Below are 20,926 nucleotides of genomic sequence, written 5' to 3'. Positions count from 1 at the left end.
TTATCAACATAGAAATAAATCATGTTAATGTTTTAATTAGAATATATTTTAAAATATAAAAAATTAAAATATAAAATACTACGATGTTTTTTATAATCATGCTCGCGAGCAATGCTTTTAGAAGACATCCCGATTCGTGGAACTCCATTCAACGCGGAAGCGGAATTCATCGAGCGAACGACGATCATGCGAATCGCACCTGATCCCTCAAGATCACGCCGAGAGCTTCCCTTTTGATCCGTTCGTGTATGCTCGATATTTCTGTGAATAAGAATGTCTCTTACGCGAGGGGACTTTTCGGAAAATGCAGCGAATTATTACTTTTATTATTACGAAAATGCGGGAGAATATTTACCTTTACCGAGATCAATTTCTGCGTTGGAGATAGTTGTATAAAAATACTTCTGATATTTGTAAATAAAATGATAAATGCTTATAATATTTGTAAATAAAATGATAGATGCTTGTAACATTTATAAATAAGAAGATAAATACTTATAACACTTTTTATTCCTTAAACCTTTAAATAGTAATTATTTAAGCAAATAGGCCTTTTTTTAAATAATCGTACTATTTTTACAATCTTCCCGATTTCGGAAAATTGATAACATTGTAAAGTAATACATATACAGATACTTTCTTTGAAGCTTTTTATTTATTTATACAGCATTAGCCTCCAAAGAGATTGAATATTATTAGTTACATAGGTATTAACCAATTTGATAGTGTTAAACAATTATTAACAAACCAAATAGCACTAAGTAAATAACCAAATTGAATACCTATCAACAATGAGATTTTTAAACAAATGAAATTGTCATTATATTAGAAATTTTAAAAAATGACTACTTTTATCCACTTTCGCAGTAGAAATACTCTATAGCGCGACACTTGTACACATTGTTGTTACTTTCTTCGTCGCAGGAGCGCGTTCCGTTCGTCATCACGAACGAGAACCGTCGCTCGAATAATCACTTTCCCGTTTCTTGCCGCTTCGTTTCCGGAACGACGTCGACGACACGCATCGGCGGCCAATTAAACCGACTCCGACCTCTCTCGCCGGATCGTCCGTAAAAAAATCACACGAATAATCCGGTTTTTACAAGTCCGTCTATAAAAATGTGAATTACCCACGACTGTCTGTCCTCGTCCGTCAAAATACGGTTGCCCCACTTTTTCTCCGGTTTACGAGTTTCCCCCGGGGGTTTTTTTTCTTCCTCTTCGCGCGTTCCCCCGTCGGACGGAACCCGCGAATTTCCCCGTGTTTACGTTTCCATACCGTAAAATCCTACGCGCGGCACCCGGAGCGGTGTGTTTACACGCTCGGCCACCATGCTCCCCGTGTCTTTTACGCGTTGACCTATGAAAGCGGCAGAATTTGCATAGTCGTGCGCAAAGTCTTTCGCGGACACCTCTATTTGCATCAGCCTCGAGAGAGAGGGAGAGACGCGATCAAGAATGCCCGGCCCGCAAAACAGTCTTTATCTCTCGATAGCTTGTAAATTCTTGCGCGACCCACCACTCTGCTGAAGATTTAATGCTCTGTCTATTTCTAGGTCGACCGCGAAGTTGCATTCGAAGTCGGTTAATCGATTTCCAGAGAGAAACGGATGCAATTGTGCGGCGAGAACGAAGGATCTTTTTAATTCTGGATGACGAATGTTGTTCGGCTTCGAGCAGCTGTAAACTTCGTGAAAATTTATTGCAAAATTTGGATTCTTCTTTTATATTAAAGCTCGATGTCTCTACTTTGTAACTGTATATTCTAATTTTTAATATTTAGACGCGATATCTTCATTTATTACGACCCCGCGATTAGAGTATTCGAAGGCTGAGGGCCCGTTTGTGCTACCAAAAAAGTGCGAACTTCGACGCTCTGTATAATGTTGCAAAAATTTTTCTCAACCATGCCGCTTACAACATTGTAAAGTTCAGAGCTTCCTCTTTAATTCGAGACCTGAATTAGGTAGCTACGATTTTTCTCTGCTAAGTTACAGCATTTTAAATAAACCTCTGCTCCTCAATATATAGGCAGAGTCGAGACACTACAAAGTAATGCAATTTTTAATGTAGTTTCAATTTTCTATCACAATTACACAATTCTCCGTCTCCTACCGTCGCGCTCTATTGATAAATCACGCGGATACTACCGTCGATAAAATCGAAGACGATCTAATGGCCGGCGATCGAACCCGTGTAATTCAAGATGCGCTTCCTCTTCTCGAAGCACGATCTCTCGCGTCGGCTCGCGCGAGACGAGTGAAAGGCGCAGGCGAAGTCAGCCGACGTCCGACATCGCGCGAGTGAATTAACGCGATGACGCCGGTCGCGCGAATGAATGAACCATCGGTAAACGTCGATAAACGCGGACAGACACGCGGTCGTCGCGCCGTGAATTTTAAGCGGCCGCGACGCGCTCACCGTCGAAACCCGCCGGAAACGCGGGCCCCGTTGTTCCGATTATATTAGGCTGTACCATAAGTTCTTTCCGCGCCACGCGTCGAAAGCCACACGAAATTTTCATCCTAACCGGTCAAAAGCCTTTCTCGTTTTCATTCTTTCAACGATGCGTGGCTGCACTTGAGAATATGTAATTTTTTAAATATTCGGGTGGTTCATAAGCTGTTTCTTTGACGTCACGTTGGCCGCGAGACAGAAACTCGGACAGTTTGATTGGGACGTTCTACCTGATCCTTCCAACTCCCCGGACCTTGTCCGATTATTACTTGTTTCTCTCGTTAAACAATTTGATTATGAGATGATTATGAGAAGTCCGAGAGCGAAATGAAAAGGCGAAATGAAAGACGAATATTTTGCAAGTCTAAACTGTTTTAGAATAAAATAGAACGATTCATTGCGGCGGATTGTCCTGGTCAAGTCGCCGTGATACGATACTGTCCCGAAGTGGACATCCCCTAAGGAAATAGCTAAAGATAGGGGTTGTCAGGAAGCCGCTGTACCAATGGATAGTCGACAGTTGTGATCGAACCGCCAAACGATCAACCCCTATCGTCACAATTGTTTTATTATAGTTATTCGGAAGACGATTGTTAATAGCATAGTTAACAAATAAAACGCCGCGTTACGTATAACGCGTGTAAAACAAAGAAGTTCGCGACAATACATACCACAATAAATCAACCTTAAACGAGAAATATCGTCCATTAATTTCGCATCGAAAAAAGGAATGAACTCATGGAACACCCTAATACATAAATCGGCGGTGTTTCCCAGCGACCGGGAAAAAAAAAACAAGAACGAACGAAGACTCCGTATTACTAATACGTTGCAGAAAAAAAAAAGATAAAAAATTGTGTCGGTCTTTCGACTTTCTTTTTTGCACCGCTGGAATCGACGCGCTCGGGCTGTAGCACGCGCGATCATCGTCGCCGACGATTACATCGTCGATGCAATCGGGGGGGAATCCCGACCTTCTGGAAAAGTTTGTTTTTGCCGTGTCTTTTCCATTTTTTTTTTCTTTTTTTAGTATTTTTTTTTTCTCCTCCCCGCTTTCGCGCGATTCGCGCAGCACCCGCGTCCGACTGTTCACGGACACCGAGGAAATTAAAACCGAGGCTAATGTCTTCGCGCCGAGTGTGACCAACCGGCGCGGGGACTATTTTTAGGCCGACCTTCCTCCTACATTTGCATCCCGCCACGCTCTTTCTCTACGATCTGCCAATTGTTTTTCCTGTTACGGTTTCGTTTTTAAATCTCGACGAGATGGAACGCCGATATGGAGATTCGCGAACCTTGGATATCGCGCGCCGGTGCATGCCGACGCGTTTGCATTGCCCGCTAGAGAATTTATTCGGACGCCGTTTAACCCTATGCACTCGAGCGGCGATCGCTGGAATTGTTCTGTCACGGTCCAATATTATTTTTATAAGAACGAAGCATGGATTGAGATAATTGTTAAGGTTATGGTGCGTTGGTACGAATCGGGAGAATTAATTACATATGCGTAGCATGTACTTTTTTATGTAAAATGAAAATACTGTAAGAAATGCTAAATACAGATATACTGTAACCATAAGTTATTTTAGATCTAGAGATACTGTAACCATAAGTTATTTTAGATTTAGAAATACTGTAACCATAAGTTATTTTACATCTAGAAATACTGCAACCATAAGTTATTTTAGATTTAGAAATACTGTAACCATAAGTTATTTTAGATTTATGGTTAAGAGACAGATTCGTGTATAAATTGTTAATTTGTTATAGATCGCTGGTGGAAGGAACAATATTTTATATTTTTATTTACGACTAGTACAGTTATTCATTCAAGTATATTTGCGAAATTTTCCCAATTTGTTTATTCTCTAAAATCGTGTTAGTTTCATTCGTTGTCCGACGATTAAAATGATTAAATCTGGAAACTATGATGAGATGAAAATGATATTACGAGGGAAACAGGTATGCAGCGGGGCTACGGTTCGGAAGTTCTCGCGAGCGAGAGAGCGCGCCCGTGAAATTCCCCGAGCTCGTGCGTTTTCGATACAAAGAATCGAATTCTAAATTAAAACTCATTTGAAATTCAGAACCTTTTGAATGGAATTGCTTGCGATCGCTCCGCCAGCGAGGCGGAACGTATTTCGAACATCGCAGCTGTGATTAGATAATCTACTCTTAATTCTGTTTAATCATTTTACATTGTAATAGATGCGTTAGTCACTATTATACCGAATAAAGGAATATTAATGAAAGCAGCAGGCAGCGAATATCTATGATAAATAAAATTTTGCGAATTAACTGTATAATTATTATATATTGAATATCAAATATTAAATATTCCATAGTCTATATTATATATTAAATATTCTATATTAAATATTGCATAGTCTATATTATATATTATAGTATATATTATTATACTCTATTATACATTATATATTATAGTGTATATTACTATACTGTATTAAAAATAAATTAAACAAAACTGTATGTTCTTCGTTAACCATTTTATTCGACTAAGAATAATGGGGGGACTATCCTTAATTTAGTTTAAATCTGTCACAAGAAGAAAAAGAAGAAGAAGAAGAGGAAGACTGTTCGCGAAGCGGGAATGTAAGTGAAAAAAAGGTGAACAAGGACGACTAGCCACTTGAATCCGAATGTGATTTGCTTCTTAGTCCTACGAGGAAGGAAGACGTTCGTTCGACAACGACGACGACGACGACCAAGAGAGAACTCACGAACTGTCTCGAAGGGGGGATTCCCCGTTGAACTTGTAAACAAGTCAATGAAAACTGTCTACTTGCCCAGCACACACTTCTTTCGAGTCTTTTCTAGAGAAAGAGCTATAGTTTACAGAGTAATCATCAATCGATTACATTTTTAGATCATCAAACTTTTTCGAATTTTGTCTATAATTTGAAAAAGAAACTTTACATATTTTAGTTCGCTTTTTTAAAGTAGTATGTTGTTGTGTTTGTTATACTTTATTTATGTTGTGTTACTGTATTTATTATACTATATCTGTACTATGTTACTATGTTATTATATTTATTATATTACATTTATAGTATGTTAATATATTTGTGACATTTTAATTATACTGTGTTACTGTATTTATTATACTGTATTTATACTATATTACTTTATTTATTATACTTCATTTATACTATATTACTATATTTATGACACTTTAACTATACTAAATTACTCTATTTTTTATGCTTTATTTATGGTATATTACTATAATTATATACCACATGTACATATTTACCTATTAAAAAATAAAAAATATACACATCTCCCATTCGTTACATATACAGTGTACATGCTATAGCATATTTCATGACCATGATTACATTCACATATTTCATCTTTTTCTTCAATATCAAAAGAGTTCCATTAGACAATTATAAACATTAATCATAACCGGGTTAAAGCAACAAAAAGTATCCAGTCACGTGATCGGCCGCAGCATACGAAATATCGCCGTTTAATTGGCCGATCGCCCGGCAAATAGGACGATCGTTTTGCTACGCAATTTTTCGGTGCCGTTTGCGTATACCCGTTCGACGGGTCTCTCCGATCCGCGAAAAACATAAAAATCGACGGGCCCCGCAAACAGCCTTCGCACTTTCCATTCAATCGGTCCGAGGGGGCCTCCTCCCAGGAATATGTAAACGAAGAAACACATCCTCGTGGCCCGTCCAAGACCACACGTTCGTTCGTGACAGACACCGAGACACCCGTGTGTTTTGTGTCCCGCGCGTAGAAAACGTCGTCGTCGTCGTCGTCGTCGCGGGCAACATTAATTTGTCATGCGAACCGCGTCGGAAACGTTCGCGCGGTGCGACGCGAGATTTCACGGGCCAGAATCCGAGGCGGGCTGTGCACACGTGTCATAGAAAATAACGAAATGAGAGGAAGTGCACGCTGGCGGTCGGATAGACGATGGAAAACCGACGGTGAAAAATCGAAAATAAAAAATCGAAAATGAAAAATCGACGGTGAAAAATCGAAAATAAAAAATCGACGGTGAAAAATCGAAAATAAAAAATCGACGATGGAAAATCGAAGGTGAAAAATCGAAAATAAAAAATCGACGGTGAAAAATCGAAAATAAAAAATCGACGATGGAAAATCGAAGGTGAAAAATCGAAAATGAAAAATCGACGATGGGAGATTTATAAAAGTTAAATAATAATTTACAGACAGTGAAGTTGTTAAGAAGAAATTAAGAATCTAAATGCGTTAGTTTCAACTTCTACGTTACATAACGATCTTTTATGCAAAATAAAAATCGTCTGCTTCGATTAAAAAGCACGGAACTTAAACACAATTCTTTTTCGTTTATTAATAATATTATAATGCGTTTGTTTCAACTTCTCACAATATTATTAATAATCAAAAAAGAATCGTATTTTGAGCTCTATAATTTCACAATCGAAGCAGACGACTTTTATTTCGCACAAAAGGATCGTTCGCTGTCGTTAAAATTTGCGGAAAATTCGATGCTTTAATAAATTCATTTCTTATTTGATTACACGTATATAAAATCCGCTCACTCGAAACGCGTGATCGATAGCAATTTTCGTCTGAACGACCCGTTTCATCGCGCGTTTTCGTTCGACGTTGGAGCACCTAGCCTGTTTCGCGGAACTCTTCTCGTGCCCCCCCTCCCCCGTAACGCTTCGGGATTTCTAGTGCGCTCTGCTGCTGCTGCTGCTGCTGCTGCTGCTCGTTCAACACGCGCCCTATCCGCGATCATTAATGTTGTAACCGAAAGAGACACGATATACACGCGTGCCACGCGTTTTATTTTTAGCGAAATAGGGAATCTCTATGAAATTGTTCGAATTATTCGTTTCGCGCTGTTATTCGAACCGTTCTCCGGCGCTGTTAGGCGAAATTACTGGGATTCTGTTCTTTTGAGTTGCCTTTGCCTTGCGTGACAATAGAAATTATTTATTGTTGTTAGAAAGTGGAATTTAGTTGGTTCTCATTGTGAAAAATATGTGATAATTCGTTGTCGTTATAAAATGGAATATAGTTGTCGTTATAAAAATATGTGATAATTAGTTGTCGTTGTAAAAATTGAATATAGTTGTCATTATAAAAATATGTGATAATTAGTTCTTATTATAAAAAGATATGGCAGTTGTCTTTTAAAAAAAAAATATAATAAATTGTAATTATTACAATTTCTTTTGTAACGACAATTAATTGTTACAATTTCTTTCATACTGACTACTAATTATTATATATTATTTACAGTGACAATTATTACATATTTTTTATAGTAGCATATAAGTATTACAATTTCTTTTATAACGATAATCACTGCAAAAAATATAATAATTAGCTGTCACCATCAACGAAATTATAAAAATTAATTGACGCTATAAAAGAAACTATAACACGTATTTATCATTATAAAAGAAGTATAATAATCAGCTGTCACTATAAAAGAATATGATAATTGTCGTAAAAAGAATATAATAATTGTCGTAAAAAGAATATAATAATTGTCATAAAACAAATATAACAATCGTCACAAATCAAATATAATAATTAACATTAACGAGCAAAAGATAAACCAGTCATGTTCCATAGCCCAGAACAATGTTATAGCGAAAATGATAACAATTTCGAAACGGCGGCGCAATGTTTGCGCGAAGCTCGGCAGTAGTTTTCTCTCATACATAATAATAATCCCAAGAGGAATTATTAGATTATGTTAGTCGAGACGACTCGGCTGGTCCGAGACAGGCTTGTGGAACCCTTTTGTAAATATCATGAGAAATGCAAGCAGTACTTCCAGACACAATCGAATCTTGTTCAAACAGACACGACCCTTTTACGAGTACTTTAATCAGAACACGGGCTCGCGCGCTGTAAAAAGGTCGAACTTTATAGTTCGGCCAACTGAAATTCAATTAAACATTTACGACGACTGATACTTGAACCGTCGATTCGATCAACAATTACTGTATTTTATTAATGGATCATTGCTAAACGTTTCTTCATTTCTATAGTGGCCTGGTCGATGTTAATTTGTAATTAGATACGTTATAAATAATTTTTATTCTTGTTTTTATTTTCACTCTTACTTTATTCTTATTTCCAGTTTTATTTCTCGTTTTATTTGACTTTATTTTTATTATCAATATTTCATTTTTATTTTCACTTCTATATGATTTTATTTTTCTCTGCAATGTTATTTCATTTAATTTTATTCTCAATTTTATTTTATTTAAATTTTATTCTCAATTTTATCTTATTTGATTTGTATTTCAAATTTCATTTCATTCGATCTTTATTTCAAATTTTATTTTTATTTTGTTTCAAATATACAGTACGCATAAATTCCTTTAATATCGGAATTTCGCATTCGATTAATTCCGCGCTCTCGAATTTCAGTCTTTCATTCTCACGGTTTGCATAAAATCCAATCGAACACATTTTTAATCGAATAATTAATAATCAAATAATTAGCCAGTCGAACGAGGAGAACAGTTGAACGATTTGTAAAAAAAAAGAAGCTCCGAAAAGAATTCCGCTGGAGAGACGACGCACCGGTCTCGGTATCGAACATCGCACTAGCCGAGAGCCGCTGAAAGCATTGGCTGCATTCGGAGCACATTAGCCAGTGTAAAGAAATATTTGAATAGCTTCTCCGTAATGATTAATTCAGGCAAGGACGCGCAGTTAAGAAAGATCAATCATCCTCCGACAGAATTTTCCGCGCCGTAGAATCGATCGTTCTGCGCTTCTATAGTAACAAGCGCGTTCCGAGAACCGTTCCTACGGCGTTCTACCGTTCCTCTGCGTCAATCGCCTCGGCAAAAACAACAAAATTTGGCGCGCAAACCGCTGAGAAGCTTTTCGTTTCGTCGGACGTGCAGACGTCATTGGTAGACCGCGTATTCCAATGCAAAATAAAAATGTCACGCATCGATCGCAAAATATAGAAGCCGAGAGCGTAATTTCTTTAACAATTTCAGTATGTTGAGATTAGTGCAACAATGTTGTCTTTTGGTTTTTTTGAAAATTCGCGGATTTGTGGCAGAAATTTGTAAAAGTTAAATAAATTAAAATAGTAAGATTCTTAAGAAGGAATTAAGAATTTAAGTGCGCTATATGTAACTTTTTACAATATTATTAATAAACGAAAAAGAATTGTGATTGAGTTTTATATTTTGCAATCGATGCAGGCGATTTTTATTTTGTATTAAGGAACGCTACGTGTCGTTAACATTTGTGGAAAATTCGATATGTTAATAAATCTACTTTTTATTCGATCAAATATTATAATATACGTAATATGATTTATATTGTAATATAAATAAAAAATAGTAAAAGAATTAACAATAATAAAGTGAATAGATAGTAATTGTAATAATAATTCAAAGAAAAATAAGGAATAAAATTACTATGGCCGGGAACATGCGTCCGTGTAACTTTCGTCGACGAGCGTGCGTATAAATTAATTCAATTAATGTACGATTATAATAGTGTTTTCACACGCTCCAACTGCCACCATTCGTGCGCGATTAACATTGCTATTTCTCCGGTTCGGAAGCTTCGTTTTCGTGCCGGCATACCGGGTGCATCAAAGTTCAGGGTCCATACGCTGCGTTCAATAGATCACAAATCCAAATTTTCCAATGTCGAGTGCAATTATTTTTATTATTAAATATTATTAGATGTCGAGATTTCTCCCCAAAAATAAAATGACGTGTCGATTTATTTCTTGAAAATACGGAATTTTAGGGTACAGTATAAATATTTTGATCTAAACAATAAATTTAGTGTTGATAAATAATATGTTTTAGTCTTGATAAATAATAGATTTTAATTTTGATAAACGATATGTTTTAATCTTGATAAATAGTGTGTTTAAATCTGTATAAATGATATATTTAAATCTTGATCAATACAATGTTTTAATCTTGATAAATAATGTATTTTAATCTTGATAAATAACATAGAAATTATATTTTATTCTAAATAAATAATATAGAAATAATATTTTCATCTAAATAACAAAGTATCCTTGCAGAGAAATTGTATAAAACGATCGACGATCGAGGATGCAATTTAATCGAGGAACAGAGTCACCTGATCGACGGTGCGCAGCGATTAAAAATGTGAATCGGACTAGGTGAACAGCAGCGTGGTTGATCTAGCGCAGCGTGTCCACTGAAATTTAGTGAAAGTTCCGTAAATTCCGGCGGCCCTAATTTCATTATCGGGACGGCCACGGAGAAAGCATGTTCTCGGAGGGTCTCGTTGGTGAATACGGCACACGCAACCAGATCGCCGTGATTCTCGAAATTTGGGGAATTCAATTCAGAGAAATTGATTTCGTTGTTATTCTCGGGAGTGTTTTAAACGGCGGCGAATATTGCTATTAACTGGAAGAGCAAGAAAGGGTGAAATACTGAAACTTCTTTGACAAAATTAATCTGTCTAGAGAATCATTAATTTGTCAGGTTAATATTTTAGGTGAAATAGTTATTTCGTTTACGGACGAAACGTTGTCTTCGGAAGGAAAATTAATTCAGCCTCAGACAAAAAATTAATTTATTTTCAAATAAAAGATTAAATCATTTTCAGATAGAAAATTAATTTGTCTTCAGACAGAAAATTAATTTCTCTTCGACCAAAATATTAATTTGTTTTCGGCCAGAAAATTAATTTCTCTTCGACCAAAATATTAATTTATCTTCGACCAGAAAATTAATTTCTCATCGACCAAGAAATTAATTTATCCTGGACCAGAAAATTAATTTAACATAGTCGCATAAAATGCGCAGTCCAATAATAATGAGGTACGAGTTGCGGAACCGTTCTTCGAGAACTTTAATGGAAAACGACCGATTCGCAGCGACGTTAACGAGAAATTATCGAAACCGTTTCAACGAAAGAGTATTAAACCAGGATCATTGACACACTTGCATAAAATCAAGAAGATTGTATGCAACGAAAAATGATTCTAGGTCGGGACTTGTATACAGTTTGCATGCGAATCGCGGTTGACGATGCGAGCGATCTATCAATTGAAAATTGAGCTAATCGAATGCATCGTAATTCACTAACAACTAGTCACAACAACGATAACAATATTTAAAAATACAGTAATAATTACACCGTGGATTTTAATGCTAAGAAATAAATAATAATTGTCTGCATCACGTACAAAAGTTTGTTTCTTTCTCCAATCATTTTAATAAATTTAATTTAGTAGAACAAACTTATTAAATTTTGTTTAACCCATCAATAACAAGTGTTATATATATATATATACACACACAAAGTTGCGTAATAATGTAATTATATTTAAATTCAGTTTTGTTGTAAAAATATTTTATATCATTGGGTTAATACTTTCACTGTTTTAACAATAAATCTTCCATGGTCAAACAACTGATTTCTCATTTAAAAATTGCCTTGACATAACAATAAAAACAATTTCGTGAAGAATCATTGCAAAAATTACATCATTCGACGAACTATACTATAGCAAAAGCTGTACGAAATCCAAATAAATTAAATCTTTTCACTATTATCAGGCAATTAACGCTAATCAATTTTATTGTTCGGTAGCGTTAATGATAAAACACAGTTACTAATTTCCAAATAAACGCATAAAATCCGCAGTCCACTGATAATGTTCACAGGCTGTCGATGAAAAGCGGAGACGCAAAACCGAGGTCAGGGTAGCTTCTCGGCTATCTATAGATCGCGAGAACATAATAAATTCTAATCGAGGTCTTTTTCTATAAACGATGATCTAAAGATAGGCGGGCCAAGAAGAACTCCGATGCTTTATTTACGATATGAAATTATTATTGGCGGCACGTCGCGGTTCGATTGCAGCTATACGTTTCAACGAATCGCTAATGTTCGCTGATCGATCATCGCGTTTTCGTCGATGCACAGTGTGACAGTGGGTCAGTGTGACAGTATGATAATTTGATAGTGTGACAGTATGATAACTGGATAGTGTGACAGTATGATAATTTGATAGTGTGACAGTGTAACAATATGATAGTTTGACAGGGTGAAGTTAAACAATTTAAAAAATTTATTTCTGAAAGTTCAGACTTGCTTCCATTCAATAGGTAATTACAACTCAGCGACGCAAATAACAGGTGAGTTGCTCGATTATAAATCAGGAAGGAAAGAATTACACCAAGAATTATACCAAGAATTCTATCAATAATTTCACCAAGAATTCCACGAAAAATTCCACCAATAATTACAATTTCACCTCGTCACATTTCTCCTTCGTTCTACGTAACAATGTTAAAACACAAAATGTAATTTTCAATAAATTTCGTCTTCACTACTGTAACAATTTCTCGTGCTGTTTCCGTCCGCATTAATCATGCAGCACCTTGTACAATAGCATGTAATTGTACTCGATAAAGCAGAAGATTGCGCGGTCAAAACAAAGGAATCGAAGCATGTTATTAGTAATAAATTCACATTAATTCGATAGTAGCGCATAACCTGGCTGTTATCGTGCCGTACGGAGAGCCACGGTTCAATTAGTGCTTGCAAATTGTGGCATAAATTAGTGTTCGCTGGGGTCGGACGCTGAAAACCGCGTCGGTTCCGATACTTGCGGTATTCTACCCCTTCGAACTATAATAATTGGTCAGGCACATTTCGTATATAATTTAATAAACAATATGGAAGCCAAGTGTTTCTATTGAATCGAAATAAAATCTCAATTTTCTGTTAACAAAATCTGGAAATTAATGCGAATGAAGATATTCGGAAAATAAGGAAAATTATTTTTAATTACTACGAGGAAATAAATCGCAGTGTAAACGAGCTGAATTGTGTAAACATTATTAAAGACCTATGTATACATTTCAAGAAGCAACTATCCTTTTTATATTGGATTTGGATTTCCGTTTGAAATATTAGAAGGACCAGTTTGCCAGACGTTGTGTAAAGAAAATTTCGTGACAATCTTTTTATAGAGATTTGTGGGTAAATTTTTGCAAAAATTACAGTCGACGAATTTTGCCAAATTCCTTCGAAAACATGATAGCGTTGAATTATGTCTAGTGTCTAAAACGTGATAATATTAATATAGTATATAATATTATAATACCATAAATATATAGTACACAATGCAATAATCTATTCAGTGTTAATATTTAATATGTAGCATATAATATATCTGATATTTAAAATGCGATACCATTTGTCAGCTCAAGAAATAAAACGAAAAATTTCGAAAACACTTATGACTATATTTAAATATTGAAAAATCGAAATATTACTGCACTTAAATATTGAAAACTTGAAATATTCCTACACTTCGAAGACATTTAATGCTTGGCGCGAACGAACGTTCGAGCGACATTAAACGTTGATTATCACGGAGCACCGTGCCGGTAACTGGGTTAGCAGTTCGCCGGCAATTCGTGTCGTATTTGGTCCGTCGCTGTTTTTTTTCTTCTCCACTCCGTCGAGAAGCGATGATCGCTCGGGTCCCACCGCCGGAGCTCGCTTTATTTTCCTTTTTAATCGTATTACGGTCAACCCGCGACCGGTTTCAAAATTAATGCAAGAGAGAACGGTGCACAAGTTACGCACGCCGCGCCTGAAGCGCGGAGATTGCAAAAGGTCATGATATTGCTTCAACCTTGCCGCCGCGTATATATTTCGCGGACCACTCGAATGCAGATAACAGTTGACGTTGTGCTTATTGTCTACTTGCGTTAACTGGGCCCCGGGAACGCTCCGCGGCATCCGCGAGCGGACCCGTCCGCCGCGGACCGAGCGGCGCGCATTTTCGCGACGCTGAATGCAATTGGCAAATCGCTCAAACTCTGCGATGAAAATTGCGCCGGAAACCATAAAACAAATTTCGCTATTCTACTTCGATTTTTTCTATATTTATTCTAATTTGCAATTGGCTTAGAAAAAGAGAACGCGATTTGGGGATATTTTGCTATAGCAGAATGTTGATTAACCGAATTATAGTTTATTCTATCTTCATGTTTGGTCTTTCTTTTCCCTTTAATTTATTTCCATTTCTTCTTTCATTTCAATAATTTATTCCGCCTCTTATATTGTTTTTACCGAGCTGAATCATATTAGTTAACGAAGAAATCATGTAAATAGAGAACGAATTTTACAACTTTTTTTAATGAATAATGGTTTTAATTGAGAGATCAAATAGCAAAAAGTGTTAAAATTATTCCAATAAATAAGTATATTACTGACAGGTGCCTTGCCTTTAATTGAACTGTAATAAATCCTATCCCAGAGAGGACATTACGATAGCACGATAGAACATCTCAAAGACGTCTCGAATGTCTTATGAACAGTCTACGAACATCTTAAAAACGGTCTAGAAACGTCCTTTGTTACAAATCAAGATATTTTTAAAACGTCCTTTAATCGTCTAACAGTCTTATTACAGACAACTTATAGACATCTTACGAACGTCTTATGAACGTCTTTAAGTCGTCTCTCAGACGTCTATTAACCCTTTGCGGTCGAAATGGCTCCTCTAAGAATTATCATGCCATGTTTTAAAATAATCTTTATCAAATTTGCTAATATTTAAAAAATTGTCAAGAACTATTTAACTGTTACATAAGTCATAAAATTCAATTTTATAATGTATAAAATGCTCCAGGTTATGTAAAACGGAAACGCTGTAAGTCTGAAGAAGTATTTTGGATTTCCAGTTAAAATGGCTCCGATTGCAAAGGCTTAATAGACATCAGATCTAGAACGTCTTTAAAACGTCATAAATAGAACGTCCTTTTCCCGTCTGAAATAAGGAGTCTGAGAGACGTCCATTTTAGAACGTAAGACACAAACCGAACGTCTTAAAGACGTCCGCTCTTTCGACGAGATTTGCATACTCATCGAAAGAAACAAAATCTCGCCAACAAATTCAACAAAGTCCAAAAAAGAAACGACACTGCGATCTCGGTCGCAGTCTCGTAGTTCCTACCAAGAACGTCGAGGACGCGGCATAAAATTAAAGCCGCGGCGATATCGAATAACCGTAAGAAAATCAAGCAAAACGTGTCCCGCTCCTAAACAATTTCCACCTCGTGTCGGAAAGGTTACGGTTCACCGATTCCCCATAGCCGTTCGCGGGAGAGCGCGGGTGCGAGTCGGTCCCGCCTAAGCGGCAGCACCTGGGACCTTTATCGCCGATTAAATAGAGCAACGAGGCCTGACCTTGGACCCGGCAGCTCCATGGCGGGCGATCGGTGATGATGCGTGTGGTGATGGTGGTGCAGCTGATGCGACCTTTCGTCGATCATCCCCGGGTGCATCGTCTGCTGTTGGGGATGCTGCGGAGGCAGGTAGACTTGTTCCGGCTGTTTCATCCACATTTTCCAGTCGTTTTCACCGACATCAACACGAGCAAACAACAATCAACAACAACAAGAACAACAACAACAGCAGCAGAAACAATAACGAGAAGAAGAAGAAGAAGAAGTAGAAGGAGAACAATAACTCCGATCACCGTGTCACACAAATCCGTGTCAATGGTCCGTGTACAGGCGGCGAACTTTCAGTTCCGGGAAAACGAGCCGGGTCACCGACGGCCGACCGTCGCTGCTCATTATGCCGTCGAGCGAACGATTCCGCACAGTTTCAAGAGAGCACACACAAACAAACACGTGGTCCGCGAGAGATCCGTTCGGCGTGTGTCCGTTTCAGTTCCGTCGCCGCGTCGGCGAGGGTTGGTTCGTTGGTTGGTTGGTTGGTCGGTCGGTCCGGTTAAATCGGCACGGTAACGCTCGAGGAACGAGGCTCCTCCTCGGCGTCGTTCGCCATATTGGAGAACGGGCGGCAATGCTCAGGCGAGAGCGGCGCGGTGTTCGCCGGCTCTCTCCCCGTTATCGCGCGACAGCCTCTCGCGGCTTGTTTGTTGCGCGAATTAAAATTAGCCAGGTCGCCCGGTTAATCTTGCTCGTTCGATCGCTCCGTTTCTCCGCGGCACGAACGATAAAAAGCTCTCTATCTCCGCGCCGGCGAGCGACGCGAGCAAACATTCGGCAAAAACCGGGACCGCGGCGAACGACGGCTCCGCGAGGAGGAGGAGGAACGGGGCAGAGCGGAGCGCGGACGGGCGGAGAGGAACGGGAGGAGGAGGAGGAGGAGGTGGCGGTGGTAGTGGTGGTGGTGGTGGTGGAGGGAAGAGGCGAAGCAAAGTAAGATGAATAAAACGGCTCTCGGTTTCTCGACGATGACGCCGCGGCCAGCCAATTATTGTCCCGTCAGAGTCCTCCGGATTAACGAGCCACCACGGCCGCCCCCGGGGAACGCACTCCGGACGACCACCCCCGTCTCGGTGGTCGCGATCGATCGATGGAGCAGCTCGATCACCGCCGCGGCGATCGGGGACACTCCGCAAAGTCCACGGCGGTCAGAGTTCCTCGCCGCGACCGATTGCTTGTTCGTCGGTGTCCCGACCTTGACACCGTGCTCCAGATCCGGTCGTGCGGGGCCGGAAACACGCGGAAAAGGACACCACCCCGCCGGTATCGATCCGCGGATCGAAGCGGTCCGAGCGGTGGTCTCGGGTGTCGGGGTTAATCCAGCCGGCGGACCCTCCCCAAGGCCGAACCCCGTCTCCGTTAGATCGCGGCCGAAGCGAGTCCGGGCCGAATCGCGGCACGGATCCACGGCCTTGACACACTGTCCCGAATGCCTGTTACAGCGCAGATGAGGCGGCTATGCATTCCGCGGCCGCCGTCCCGGCTGGAACAGTGCCACCTCGCCGTGCGGAAAACGTTGTCGAATCCGCGTCGAAACGTGTCCCTCTCTAATCGCGCGGCACTCTCGCCGCAACCGAGACGTACACTCGCGCGGTATCGGGCCCGCGAATATCGGTACGAATCGCTCGCGAGTCACTCGCGATTTGTTTTCGGAAATGCGATCGATGAAAACGGTGTTCGCGGATGAGAGATCTCTCTCTCTCGTTCGATGGAACTTCTGGATCACTTGCGAGAGGAGAACAGGCCGAGGGTTTCAGCTCGGAGGCCGGCAAGACGCGGCGCGCACGACAGCCGAATACGAACTGCCGGTGGTGCTCTGCCCCACTACCGTCCCCACAATCACCGCTTCCCCTACTGTACGGCCGACCAATCGTCGCTCCCCTCGTCCGCCAATGCTATCCGAGCTCGGACCGCGCAACATGATAACAACACATTTTTAGGCGGTTCCCCACAGTGTGTAAGGTGGACGAGGAAGCCCACGCGATAAGAACAAGAATTTTCGTGCACGCGCGCTTCTCTCGCTCGCTTCTCTTCTCGACACGTTCGCGCGGCGTCACGGTTACTCTGATTCCGAGGAGACGGAATGTAACGCGGGACTTTCGCTGATTTGCTTTCCTCGAGAGGAAAAGGATTGTAGGTGATCTCTCGGTGGTCGGAGTGCTGCAGATTTTTGGCGCTTTTCCAAGCGGATTCGACGTTGATGCGATAATTATCGCGTTTTGTTTCAGATTGATTTATTCGATCTTGTTTCACTTGAGTTTATTGTATTTTATTTAAGCTTAACACATTGCGTTTTAGTGTAGTTTATTCTTTTTTATTGTATTTAGTTTCAGTTTAATTTATTCTATTTTGTTCTCTTCCATTCTATTTTATCACATTTTATTTAAGCTTAATTTATTCTATTTTAGTATATTCTAGTCTGTTTTATTGTATTTTATTGTGTTTTATTTCAGCTTAATACATTGCATTTTAGTCTAGTCTATTCTTTTTCATTTTATTTTGTCTCAATTTAATTGATTCTATTTTATAATATTCCATTCTATTTTGTTGCATTTTGTACAATTTACTTTGTTCCATTCTACTTTATCATATACTTCTGTATTCCGTTTCAATTTTATTTATTACATTTTACTCCATGCTATTCTATCTCGTTTCCTTTGAGTTTAATTGACAGAATTTTATTCTATATTTAAGCATTCCATTTTTCTCTTTATTTTTACTTGAACATTGAACAACGCAACAACTGCGATTAACAACGAAGACATTTCTCACTAAATCAACTGAATTACAATATTAAATTACCTAACACTATATTCCATTCCATTCCGTTCTGTTTCCTTCACCTTCACTTCTTTCGCTCGATCGTCGTCTCGTTCCCTCTTTTCGTCATTTCCACGCCAGAGCGAGACTACCAAAGTTGATTACCAATTCATCCGATAGGTGCGAAAACTACGAGCGTGTTTTTTTTCTCTTCTTCGTCGGATCGCGTGCTCTGAATGGACCGCGCGCGCTGCACCGAGAAGAATCGTGAGACGCCGTGGAGAGGGGGGAACCGCGCGGCGTTGCTGCATCCGCGCGGCGTTATTTGAATTACAAAATGCATCGGTTGCCATACGTGTTGCCGCGGCTTCATTTCAATGCGAACGTAACATGTTTTGCAAATTACATTTGACTGCGTTTGCCATCGGGACGCCTTTCCACGAGCGACGATGCTCGGAGAAACGACAGCTATCTCTGTTATCCGCCGCAGCGACGCGCGTTTCACGGACTCACCTTTTTATTCGACGTGCGCATCACCAGACAATAAACCGCGGCACGATCGTTGTTAACATACCCGCGCTATTGTCCAGCTCTTCATTTTCCGTTTATTTTCTACTCGGGAAGCGCCGCTGCTCTTTCGAGTATGCGCCGGCGTATGGGGATTCGTTTATATTGTTTATGCAGCGTTGTGTTCTATTTAAAAAGTTATTGTGCTACTTAGCTCGAAAATTGACAATTTCCAGTCAAGAGATGACTGTTAGGTAGCGATAGAAATTGTTTCATCGCGAGCAAAAATCATTTTTATATTAACAATGTTATTATATTTTTTTAAAATCGCACGCTATAAATATCGCACGCGTCACAATACTAAATTCCAAGTGCACGCAACGCACTAATTATAAATTCTATAATACAAAAATGCTCCAGTTCAAGAAAAATAATCGGAAATAGTTAACAAAATGCTCCCGTTTCGATATAAAATAACACGTAGCAACGTTTCGCTCGCTAGCGTTTCATTAAAACGCCGGAATAAATTGCTATTTCGAACACGAAGCGTACGTGGCGCGGCGCAGGCTGAGGGAAAATAGTATACCGCAAATATTTGTATTTCTTAGTTGAGATATGTTTAAACAGGCCCCGCGCGCGCGCATACGTGACAGCGGATGCCAAGTGTATTAAATTTTAATACGTGAAAATTTCGTTCGCGCGCGTCCTCCTACTCGCCCCCGTCGGGTAAAGTGCAATGGTTCGTGATAATCGAATCAAGAATTATCGGATCAGAGCGAAAGCGGCTTTGTTGGTATTATCACGGCGAAGCACGGCCGCGTTTTATGTGAAAAATAGTACCCGTCGTGCTGTCCTAATTGCCGATAATCCTAATGATAATGATGAACGAGGTGGAATATTGAAGAAACGGCGAGGACGTGACTGTGTTGTTAATGCGGATATCGTTGCATTTCATGGGAGAATTGTATTTGCAGCATGATAGTAACAATAATAGTAATATTAACATTAATAATAATACTAATAATAACAGTAATAATTCTAACAGTAATACTACTAATAATATTAATAATAGTAACAAACAATCACGGTTCGATATGAATAGAACAACACAGCTCGGACAGAATTGAAAAAATAATACTCTGGGTATAACAATATGGTATAACAATAGTAACTATAATAATAGTAAAAACAACAACAACAACAATAGTGATAATAATAATATTATGAAATAATTGCGGTGAAAAACGAATAGAACAAAGCAGCTCGCGTTTCATAAAAGAATAGTAATATTGCTATAACAACAACAACAAAGATAAGAATGATAATAATAAAAAAAATTGCAACGGGACATAAATGGATGGAAGAAGACGAGACTCACCCGCAGGAGACCGCCGTTTCCGGCACCGAAGTCGAGGAGGACGCGCTGGCGTCGTCGTCGTCCACGTCATCCTTCATTTTTCAGATCGTTCCTGAAACGCAATAGAGAAGAGCGTGCATGTAAAACCATGTTTATTACCTTGGACGAGTACCGCCGGCCGCGTTATCAGTCGGATGTTCTACACTCTCGTAGCCGGCGGATCGGACCGCGCGCGGTTTTCTTCGCTCGTAAATATTTTGCTCGGTTCCGCGCGCTGGCGCTTTTAGGTGAGAGAACGGCGATAGAACGGCGAGGGCAGGCGGCGGCGGGGGGGGGGAGGGGGGGGGGGGGAGCGTCGCAGGAGACCGTCGATGACAGTCGATTGATTGATAATGTAAATAAATGATGCGCGTCCGCATCGATAATGCAACACATGAAAACAACACGTGTCACGGTGCAACACCGTTATCCGTCGTACGTTTTGACGTCCTAATCGAGAGAAACAACACACCACCGTGCGCGGCGGTGATAGACGACGATAGCCTTTGGTCGCGAGAAACGAAGTTAC

General features: G+C 39.5%; 1 protein-coding gene across 4 annotated transcripts in view; it reads right to left on the bottom strand.

Annotated features, from left to right (window-relative positions):
- Positions 1 to 20,926, bottom strand: part of LOC144473291 (uncharacterized) — a 124,779-nt gene that overhangs the window by 77,449 nt on the left and 26,404 nt on the right. For 2 of the 4 annotated variants that reach the window (XR_013494542.1, XM_078187041.1), the window contains exon 1: positions 15,685 to 18,002. Coding sequence is in view for 3 of the 4 variants with exons in the window: in XM_078187041.1 (XP_078043167.1) it covers positions 15,685 to 15,842 (158 nt within the window). In the remaining variant the exon portion in view is untranslated. Of the gene's footprint in view, positions 1 to 15,684; positions 18,003 to 20,379; positions 20,682 to 20,926 lie in introns of those variants that run through there. The other 2 variants (XM_078187043.1, XM_078187044.1) reach the window with 2 other exon arrangements.

This window comes from Augochlora pura, chromosome 7 (assembly GCF_028453695.1).
Source record: "Augochlora pura isolate Apur16 chromosome 7, APUR_v2.2.1, whole genome shotgun sequence".
NCBI classification, from domain to species: domain Eukaryota; kingdom Metazoa; phylum Arthropoda; class Insecta; order Hymenoptera; family Halictidae; genus Augochlora; species Augochlora pura.
This window is presented reverse-complemented; position numbering and strand designations above follow the sequence as displayed.